This window comes from Mercenaria mercenaria, chromosome 16 (genome assembly GCF_021730395.1).
Source record: "Mercenaria mercenaria strain notata chromosome 16, MADL_Memer_1, whole genome shotgun sequence".
Classification (NCBI taxonomy): domain Eukaryota; kingdom Metazoa; phylum Mollusca; class Bivalvia; order Venerida; family Veneridae; genus Mercenaria; species Mercenaria mercenaria.
In genome coordinates this window covers 61,794,072-61,805,287 of record NC_069376.1, presented here as the reverse complement: position 1 = coordinate 61,805,287, position 11,216 = coordinate 61,794,072, and the positions used below count along the sequence as shown (strand labels likewise).

At 37.1% G+C, this 11,216-nt stretch overlaps 1 protein-coding gene across 1 annotated transcript in view; it reads right to left on the bottom strand.

Moving 5' to 3' along the window:
• Positions 1 to 718: 718 nt before the first annotated feature.
• LOC128549363 (gamma-aminobutyric acid type B receptor subunit 1-like) overlaps positions 719 to 11,216 on the bottom strand; it is a 57,992-nt gene continuing 47,494 nt past the window's right edge. Inside the window, exons 4-9 of the mRNA XM_053525985.1 lie at positions 10,806 to 10,913; positions 6,735 to 6,800; positions 2,780 to 2,977; positions 2,328 to 2,436; positions 1,794 to 1,918; positions 719 to 745 (exon numbers count right to left, since the gene is read on the bottom strand). Of these exons, the coding sequence (XP_053381960.1) occupies positions 719 to 745; positions 1,794 to 1,918; positions 2,328 to 2,436; positions 2,780 to 2,977; positions 6,735 to 6,800; positions 10,806 to 10,913 (633 nt within the window). The remainder of the gene's footprint in view (positions 746 to 1,793; positions 1,919 to 2,327; positions 2,437 to 2,779; positions 2,978 to 6,734; positions 6,801 to 10,805; positions 10,914 to 11,216) is intronic.

Sequence of the window (11,216 nt, the reverse complement as noted above, 5' to 3'; positions counted from 1 at the left end):
TTACTGAAACACTCCAGATTTGTAGTCACTGCACTACAGATATTCAGTCCTTGAATCTACGGTTAATGTAGGAAGAAATACTCTTTAGACTTTTAATTAACTACATTACTCAGTAGTGGTACTAATTGTTAAAAATTTCACAGATAAAATTCTATATACTGCAGAAGTCCTGCACGAGTCCTGGCTCACAATTGCATGGAACCAATTCCATGTACACGTCTAAAATGAAAAAACCCAGTTTATTTTAATGAAAACGTCTTTATGTTGATGAACTCTCCCCCACGACTTAAGAAAATACGGCTGTTTCTGTATTATCCCGTTCATTTGGATGAAAACGACTTTTTGTTGATGAACTCTCCCTCTCGACTTAAGAAAATACGATTGTTTCTGTAATATCCACTTGGCCAAAATTTTTTCCAGATGTTGAAGTTGACATCTTGAACTTGCCTCGACGTATTTCCAGTTGAAATGTGAATTAACTAGCAAGTATTGATGATATTACTGAAACTGTATCTGTAGTTGGGCGCCAAATGTATCTTGGGCATTTCTGACAAACCTTTTTGGCATTATTGTTTATTTGTTTATAAACTGTCTATAAAGATTTGTTTTGTAGAAACGACTAAACCGAGGGTAGGTTCACAGTTCCTTTAATAATACTTGCTAAGCTAATACATTGTAGAACACTTAAGAGGCCATAACGTACATCGTAGAATCAAAGTTAAACGTGTAGAATGATAATCACGTCCTGAAATACATATACGTAAGCCTCATAAATATACATGTATAATAATAAACACAATATAGCATATTCATTTAAACATCTTATTACATGCTTTAATCAATGGATCTAGTGGCCATTAATAAATTGCACTATAAATAGAACATATAAACAGAAAATAGAACAATACAATACGGAACACAATACAAAGTAAATAATACACATTATACATGAAACTTACCATTTATGGAATGAACGTCATGTCTACACTTTCACTCATTCTCTCTGACTGGTGCTGGTTACTTAGAAAAACAGCCAAGCAGCGGTTACCACATAATACCCAGGTTACTGCAAACAATGGTGAAACAGTGTAAAAGATATGAATGCTCTGTGACAGTCATGAAAGTTACAGTTAATTAAAGAATAATGCTGCTATCTTGAACTTTAGCAATTCTTACTCAAAATTCCAGATTTCTAAAGTAAAGCAAATGCATGTTTTACAAAGTCAAATACATAATAATTTACTGCAAGTATAGACCATGCAATTGCAAAACAAATGCAAATGATACTAACCATAATTTATTCCAATAAGGACCTTAAAACTTAATTTAAAACAACGAGCACAAAACTTTGCAACCCCTTTCCATGATTTCAACAAGCCTTCTGTGCAAAATAACTGAAAACGCCACCTATAGCGGGAATTATTCTAAGTAAGGTAACTCTAATGGATAAAAACAGAAATATTTGGTCAAAGGGAAGGAACTCTATCAAAACATGGTCAGAGACCACTAAATCATACAATATGAACAAGTAAGGTTAAAGATACCAAATTTTCAACCATGAACGTAAAACCTATATATACACACTCCACAATCTGACCCAAGACATTACAATGTAAGCTTATCATTTATTTGTTTTCGTTAGTATTTACAAACATATGCAGGATTATCACCAGGTTCAGTGATACTCTTAAGTTACATGCTTATCAGTCAAAAGGACTGATAGAAATAAACATACCATCAATAAATAAAAATATTTAGTTAACGTTTAAAACTTAAAAATCACTGTGTATTACCGAAACACCCATATAGCGGACTTCTCTCATCCCTTTAACAATGGCATCGAGATATTCAGAGCTGTAGTTATAGTTGTGAAGCTGCAATCCAGATTCTCCCAAATACTTTATGCTATTGTTTAAACCTATTAATTAAAAAGACAATTGACTGAAGAGGAATGTAAAAGACATGCCAACTTATAGAAGAACGTCTTTATACTGTAGTCAAACAAAAGATAGTATGTCTATTCCGAACAAATAAGACATCTCGCTCACCGACGCATTGAAAATAAATGTCAGACCAAGTCCTCTGACTACTTATCTGAGTTACAGAAATTTTAGCACAAGATATAGCAGTTTTCACTGAACAAAGAATGAAGATACAATATTATACAGCTTGACAGAGTATTAAGTTTTCCGAACATCAAATCATAATACTTTATTCTTATTTTATGAAATAAACACAGGCAGAGATATTGCGGTACCTGCTCGAGAACCTGGCTAAAACATTAATCTTCATGAATAAGATAAGGTTCAGACAATAGACAAATATACCTATAGCAAGTGCCCATGGTGTATCGTAGATCCAGCTTGAAAAGGTTGACAAGGTGTAACGGGTTTCACTGACAAAACCTCTCAACTCGTTCATTACTTCTTTTGGCGTCTACAGTTAAAAATGCTAAACTATAAATATTTCAATAGGATTTAATAGCCTCTACATGATAACTACTGTTGAAGTGGTGTACAAATAACTGCTAGATGTGTGGCAAGTTTGTTGCCTAGATACGTAAGCATTTTATTTGTGTCTGTAGTCTGGTCATGTCGGCTATTTAAACGGGTATTATAAGAAAAAAGTATGAGGTAATTTTCGGTGAATGCAAAAGGCCATAACTCTATTTAATTCTTACTGACTGAAAACATATTGCAAAGCCAAATTTCAAAGTGCAAAAACTTTTTATGCAAGGTAGTACTCCTCTAGTGTCATAAGTATTTTCGTGTATAAATACCTTTCCGGATATGCATGGTTCGGTTGACATACTCTCCCGTAAGTGGTCAAGTGTAAAATGGCCTTGAGTTGCTTCAATTAATTCTTCTTTGGTGCAGCCCATTTCAGTAGTATTAGCAACGTCTATCCAACCATCGAACAATGCAGGTCCAGACAATATCCAAACATAACTGTCCCCATACATGTCTTGATGGTATACCTGTTCAAATTGTATTGTAAAATACAAACTGCTCACTGTAAATATAGACCAATATAATATGACCAAACATACCACTTAAAGAAAAGTTAAACTTCATCTTTAAGATAGAATAGACTAATTTCGGACAGGCTCAGAACTCGTGCATGTTTATCAGAGGCAACCGGGAATAAGTCGTTTTAGCCAGAGACTGGTGACGTAAGTGGCTGATGAATTCAGCCTTCTTCGAGAAGATGACATATAACAAATTGTAAAAATATATTGCTTTGTCGATCTGGGTTACAATACAGTTGGAGTGAATTAATCTTGTGTTTAAATTATCGCAGGCAGAAAGAGGCGGCAAGATCAAACGAACGATACATAACTACAAATTACTTTATCTCATGCTGTCTGCTTTCCTGAGTGCCTTAGGAGGTAGAAATGTTATTCTAAAGACATTACGAGAAATGTCAATTAAATGATATATATAGGTAAAAAAAAATGTAGACGGAAAATAGAGTAGTTTGTAAAATTACAGGGCTAAAATTAGACAAATGGCGTGCGTGGACCTGTTCTATATGTTTTGTTTGTCAGTGACCGATTTACTGAGTTATGACACAGTTCACCGAGAATTCGACTCGTACACAAGATCCTTCGGATTCGAGAAAATCACAGGGTTCATTCTTTAGTGCTTTCAGCACCGGGCTTAAGTGTCAGTGACGATTCAAGTCAGCTAAACTGTTATATTTATTGACATATTTTTTCACCGATGTAGAGTTGATTCCGGCAGGACAATTGTAGCGGCGGCACGGCAAGACCGATACATAACGTTAACGCATCTACTTAACATGTTTAAAACAAGTACAAGAACAATCATTCAGTATGGTATATTTGGACAAACCGTTCTTACCCGTTTTAGCGCGAACGCAAACCCAACAAGGTCTATGCGGTCCTACGTGGGTCAGACAATTAATAATCATAATAGTAACCTTCGGCGGTTCTTGGCTCAACATCATTTACGTTCGACTTGGGATATTATTTAGCGGCAAGACCCGCCGGAATCTAAGCGTTACTGATTGTACGATGCGCTTTTTTTGCGTTTCGATGGTAACTACATATTGCAGCGTGATTGATTTGGTTGACGGTATTGTTACAGTTGGTCAGATAATCGAGGTTCGGAAACAGATCTGTTTGTCAATCTTTGAAACTTAAATGTCCGGTGCCATATTAACAACGGTCTACGGGTAGTGGTGATCCCGTTCTGCATCAGCATCCCGGTTGGCTGATGCATTAAATCAAATACTCGTTGGCTGACACAAAATTACCTCAAAATTACGTCAACATGATTCAATGGCCCGCTTGCTCACCGGACATTGATCCAATCGAGCACAAACTGGACCTAGTTTTGGCAGAGGTCAAGAAATAAAATCATGCTACTAAAATATACTTGCAGTAGACATTATAGAAGATTGTAATGCTATTCTAGATTACGTCATCATTCGACGTTGCATCCAGTCGATGCTGTTTAAAGAACTTGAAATACATTCACAATACACAAGTCTTGAAAATAACATTCTAAAACTGCTTATTTCAGTTTTGATCCCTAACCCATTTAATTTAAGAAATAATTTATAACAAAAGAGTGCTTTAACACTATTTATGCACGATGGGCGGTTTTACGTCGGGCTCAATAATTTCACGAGGGCGCAGCCCGAGTTTAATTATTTGTACGACGTATGACAGCCCGGGTGTATAAATAGTGTTAAAACACGGTGTTGCTACGAATTATGAGTGTTTTAACAGAGAAAAGCATATTAGAATGTGTAATAAACAACAGTCATAAATATGTCTGTTTATTATTATTATTATTATTAATATTATACAACTATAAACAACTTTAAAGGCTATGCCGTTGTAACACTGCTTAGAACTTAGCAGTAAATTCACGAACATTTAATGGTATGTTCGCATATTTTTAACTCACCTGAGCAATGCTCAGGTGAGTTTTTCTGATCTAGGTCAAGTTCGAATATGGGTCATCTGGGTCAAAAATTATGTCATTAGGTCAAATCAAAGAAAAACCTCGTGTATGCGATAGAGGCTATATATTTCAATTGATCTTCATGAAATTAAGCCAGAATGATTGCCTTGATGAAATCTAGACCAAGTTCGAATATGGGTCATCTTTGGTCAAAAATTAGCTCACTAGGTCAAATCAAAGAAAAACCTTGTGTATGCAATAGAGGCTGTATTTTCCAACTGATCTTCATGAAATTTGGTCAGAATGATCAAATTCGAATATGGGTCATCTGGGGTCAAACATTAGGTCACTAGGTCAAATCAAAGAAAAACCTTGTGTATGCAATAGAGGCTGTATTTTCCAACTGATCTTCATGAAATTTGGTCAGAATGATCAAATTCGAATATGGGTCATCTGGGGTCAAAAAGAAGGTCACTAGGCCAAATCAAAGGAAAACCTTGTGTATGCGATAGAGGCTTTTTTTCAATTGATCTTCCTGAAAGTAAGTCAGAATGATTACCTTGATGAAATCTAGGTAGAATTTGAATATGGGTCATCTGTAATCAAAAAGTAGGTCACTAGGTTAAATCAAAGGAAAACCTTGTGTATGTGATAGAGGCTGTATTTTTCAACTGATCTTCATGAAATTTTGTCAAAGTGATAACCTTGATAAAATCTAGGTCAGGTTCGAATATGGGTCATCTGGGTTTAAAACCTAGGTCACTAGGTCAAATCAAAGAAAAACTTTGTGTATGCGATAGAGGCTGTATTTTTCAATAAATCTTCATGAAATTTGGTCAGAATGATAGCCTTGATGAAATCTAGGTCATGTTAAAATATGGGTCATCTGGGTTTAAAAACTAGGTCAAATCAAAGAAAATACTTGTTTTTGCTCCAATTTTAATGATAATTGGTCAGAATATTTTTTTCTATGAAACCACTAGGTCAAACATGTTTACAATGTTATTGTGTATTATGGTGTGTTTCTCAGGAGAGCGACCTAGGGCCATCTTGGCCCTCTTGTTTTATTGATTTAAAGAAATTAAGCTGAATTTAAACGTTGCTGTTCTTTGTGGACCCACGGCAATTGATTTCGGTTAGTTCGTGTTGCAGCAATATTTTAGTTTCAATGTAGGTAGCAAATATGAAAAAAAAAACATACCCCAAATGACGTTACAAGACATCATGTCTCTAAGTGTGGACAGCAGCAGTGGTTTGCGTATGGAATATGTGAAACAATGCCGGTCTTTTATTTTATGCCGATAGTTTAAAAAAATGTCAATACGTGACCAGTTTTGGCAGGTGTAGAATGCTGAAGAATTGGACTCTATTTATGAAATTATTTGATGATAATGGCTGAGAGCAAAGGTGTCCCCTTATATTATACACTTATTAAACATAATATTCGTATTCGTATTAAATGGCTTGCCGGTCAATATAAAAACTTATTGCTTACAATTGCCCGACGGCAGTAGTTTTGATTATTGACTAGCAAGCCGTTCAATGAGGGTTTTTTTGTTATTTTACATCAGAAATAAATTGTCATATTTATTTAGTGTTCCAGTTTGGTGAACTATAAACCGTTCAAAAGCACAATTGACCGGCGATTACATGAGTAGTCATGTCATAAACGACGATATCAATATATTTATGCAGCAACTGGCTGTTCTAACAAGTGAAACATAACGCATTCCATGCAACAAAAGCTGAAATTAGATGCCACATCTCTAAGACTACTGATTTAATTTGTAAAACTCTTACCTCACAAAATATTTTTGGTGCTACCTTTCCTCGGAATGCTCCCATGATTATCCGAACACCAAATTGCTGCAACATAGAACAAAATTTTAATATGATATAAAACATCACAAGATTTTCAACAGTATTTCGGTTTTGTGACGATGGGCAGTTAACCTAACCAGTGTTCCTGGATTCTGAACCAGTACAAACCTGTTCTCCGCAAGTAACTGCCAACTTCCCCACATGAATCAGAGGTGGAGGACGAATGATTCCAGACGCAATGTCTTTTATCAAATCGTCAAGGAGAACATACACCTCGCCCAGGGCTCGAACTAACGACCTCGAGATCCGTAGATCTGCGCTCTCCCTATTGAATTAAGCGGGCGGGCTGACATTGTTTTGAAGTCACAAAACTAGCACAGAGCATCGAAGGTCCCTGGATATACTAGGATCTATCAGGTCCACATTCACCTAGTCAAGCTTACACTGTACTATACGTTTTGACTAGCTGCCATGGTTTAATCTCCGTTGTCATTTATTACAGTTGCTGGATATCAACCCCGGGTTACGTCCTTCAGTCAGTATCACATTTCCCAAATTGAAAAATCCTCATAGGTTCTATAGAATCTAGTACAGATCTCGTCGAAAGGTAATACATGTAGTTGTATAATGTCAAAAACATAAATTAAAAGCCTTGCGGGACTTAAAAGTTCTCCATTTATTCAGAATAGCGTGTGTTACATACCGTGATATTCCTCGATATCTGATGCCGTTGATTAACGCGGTAATTATTGGTTTTTCATCTTAACAATATCAGAGTCATTACCTTAATTCTTTTTTAAAATGTTCTAGAATTGCAGTTATCAGAGATAAAACAGTAGATTCGACAACATCTCTTTTGGTGCTCACGAGATATTGCGTGGATTCTAATAGCAGAGGGGTTGCGATTTCATACGTGCACATGTACACCTGCGTGCAGTAAATCTCTGTTATACAATATTTGTCCTTTAGAGAGGTCGATAGGACAATTTATTACATGAGTATCTAAAAATAATAACACATGCTGGACCGTATTGCTTGATACGTTATCACATTATCAAAACGGGCCTGAGGTTCGCGATGGAAATTTACCCATTCACACCAATCTCGTTTTCTTTCAAGACGTTCTAAACGGGCTCAGACTGTGTGCCGGCGGAACAGACGTAGTAGCGACGTTCTACTGTCTGTCTAAGAACTTTATGGGCTGGCTCGGACGGGTTAAAACGGGAATGGTGCTCCAGAACTTTGAGCGTGCTCAAAATTTTCTCCCGATCATCCCTTCCTGCAGTTAGCCGGACTTAAAACGAAATGGACGTATTTAGAACTGAACTGCCGTACTTCGATCGTACTAGAGACTTTGATCGACGTTATGCAGTCGGGCGACAATTTCAGTACTTGTGCACACCGACCGGATCCGTTTGTAGCTCGTTCAACCCGTTACAGACAGACTTAACTCGACCGCATTACATCCTTGGTGCGTCGTTATTCCGTCTCAATACGATCAAAATAAAATACTAAGTTTGCAAAACGTTTTTAAACAGTTCTAAGATTTTGCGGTGGGTTCTCAGTACGCTCCGCTTGTTTTTAGTACGTTTATTACGTTTGTTCACAGTTCCTACAACGTCGATCCCGTCTGCAGTACAAGGTTTAGCCGGAAGAAGAGTGTATGTCTTTGTTTCTTTTTCTTCTTTGGTTTCTGACTCTGTCCTCCTTCATCCTCGGACTTTGAGACAGAGTCGTCAGAAGGAGCAGGGGACAAATAACAACGCTCATCCTCTCGACTTTTACATTTAAGGGATGACTCAGGAGGCTCTGTATCGGCTTCCGTTGTGCAGGAGCTAATTTTATTGCTCTAACACCCCGTCTCTGTTTGGCTCCACTTTCTTTTGATACTTGCCAATTGCTGTGAATTTATTTTTTTTATCTTGAGAGGCTGAAGAGACAATGGCTTTTGATAGCCGTCGGACCAGAACGTGATCGCAATTTACGTTCTGAACGTACTAGGGACGAAATGAGGACGTAATCAGAAATCAGAACGAGTTAAAAACTAGTTGGAACGTATTTCGAAATACTCGGAACGAAATAGGACTAGTTATGAACTGCTTTAATCTGACTGCAGACGGGCTTGGACTCCTTACAAACGGTGTCCACACGAGGTGAACGGGATTTTTTTCCCAAACTAAACTTACTATAAACGGACTTCAGACTCGATAAAGACGCGATGGACGTATCAAGAACTGTTTATGAACGAACTACGATCGCATTACAGATATTATCCTGCCAAAGTACAAACGTTCTAGCCAGATCGCAGCCCGTTTTACGATTTTATAGGACGGGTTGGGACGTTTTGAGAACTAGTTTAAGGTGATGGGGGCAAATGTCATGGCATTGTTATGGACATAGTAAGAACCTAACTGCCGTACTTCGATCGTACTAGAGACTTTGATTGACGTTATGCAGTCGGGCGACAATTTCAGTACTTGTGCACACCGACCGGATCCGTTTGTAGCTCGTTCAACCCGTTACAGACAGACTTAACTCGACCGCCGCATTACATCCTTAGTGCGTCGTTATTCAATACGATCAAAATAAAATACTAAGTTTGCAAAACGTTTCTAAAAAGTTCTAAGATTTTGCGGTGGGTTCTCAGTACGCTCCGCTCGATTTTAGTACGTTTATTACGTTAGTTCATAGTTCCTTCAACGTCGATCCCGTCTGCAGTACAAAGTTTAGCCGGAAGATGAGTATATGTCTTTGTTTCTTTTTCTTCTTTGGTTTCTGACTCTCTCCTCCTTCATCCTCGGACTTTGAGACAGAGTCGTCAGAGGTGCAGCGGACAAATAACAACGCTCATCCTCTCGACTTTTACATTTAAGGGCTGGCTCAGGAGGCTCTGTATCGGCTTCCGTTGTGCAGGAGCTATTTTTATTGCTCTAACACCCCATCTCTGTTTGGCTCCACTTTCTTTTGGAGGCATATTGATACTTGCCAGATCGCAGCCCGTTTTACGATTTTATAGGAGGGGTTGGGACGTTTTGAGAACTAGTTTAAGGTGATGGGGGCAAATGTTATGGCATTGCATAGACATAAAAAAGGTTATTGTTAAGATTTTTATTACCTGAAATGTAACGTCGTGTACCTTTCGTGAAATAACCGATTTCAATCCTCTCATGTCCACTGATTACATACCTTACTATAAAAATAACAAAATTGCATAGGACAAAATCCTGTAACGTAGGCTTTATAACTGGAAATTGGCGTTTTAACCGGTTATTTGCGCGCCATAGATGAGTGACGTCATTTTTGATACCATTTTACTTTGTGTCGTCCCGATAAGCAATTCGTTAACTGACTTAAACAATCAAGTAATCGTTATTGTGTTTTTTATATAATAAACAACTCATTTCATGACAATGTCTCTCCTTACATGGTTGTTAACAGTCTTAAATCTATATTGGCACTAAAGCTACGCCCTCGTGCAATATAGGTTCAGTCGTGCAGTAACCACTTCAGGCCTACCATTGCCATTTAATAAGAATGCAGTGTTGACCTAACCTAAAAGGCAACCATTGTTTTATCCTTACATGCAACAACTCGTAGGTTATTTGAGAAAAATCCAAATATCTGCAGCGGCTAGTCCTTTAACTAGTACTAAGGTGTGTGCGACGTCATCTTGTTGTGATATCAAAATGTTATGACGCCATTTCTAGAGGTTAATTACGTGTATTTGTTCAGCCTACGAGTCAATATGAATCTTATCATCTATCACGTGACTATGTTTCGACCAAAGGAAATGACTATGAATGCAGATTTAATTATAAAATATTATACTCATATGTATAAGTGTAAACTAGAATTGCACGATAACTTTACACGTTTCAAACGTATAAGTTTGCTTTTACAAGTATAATTGAACGTGTAAAGCTATATGTTGTGTAAAGCTTGCAGCGTTCTGACTCTGGACATCTCAGACGCTTATTGAAATGAGGAAGAAAATCTTAGTTGTAATCTAAATCTTGTAATGCGTGAAATCGGAACCTCTCTAATGTTTACCTTGTATCTTTTCAAAACATCTCTGATATTACTGGTGTCAGATATAACGGCAGACGTGACCAGTGTCATGTTGTTTTCTCTCAGAAGTCCATGAAAATGATCAATTTGCTGAAATATAATATTTAGTCTGAAATAATCTGGTGAAATACATGACACTTTCTTTATATAAGGTTACTTAAGGAGGTAGTATACCTTGTTACCACGGTAAATTCAAATAAGTTAAATAGTAGCAATTTATTATTTTTCGTGTAAGTTAATGTTTTAGCTGCTACAATCTCAAGTTCATTTATCTCTGTCCCTTAAAGTACAATTTTTACCCAGGTTTGAAGTACATGACCCTCCAAAGTTATTTAAGAAATGAAATGATTTGTTTTGGTGTTCATGCGAAGTGAACGACAGAATAGGATCGGC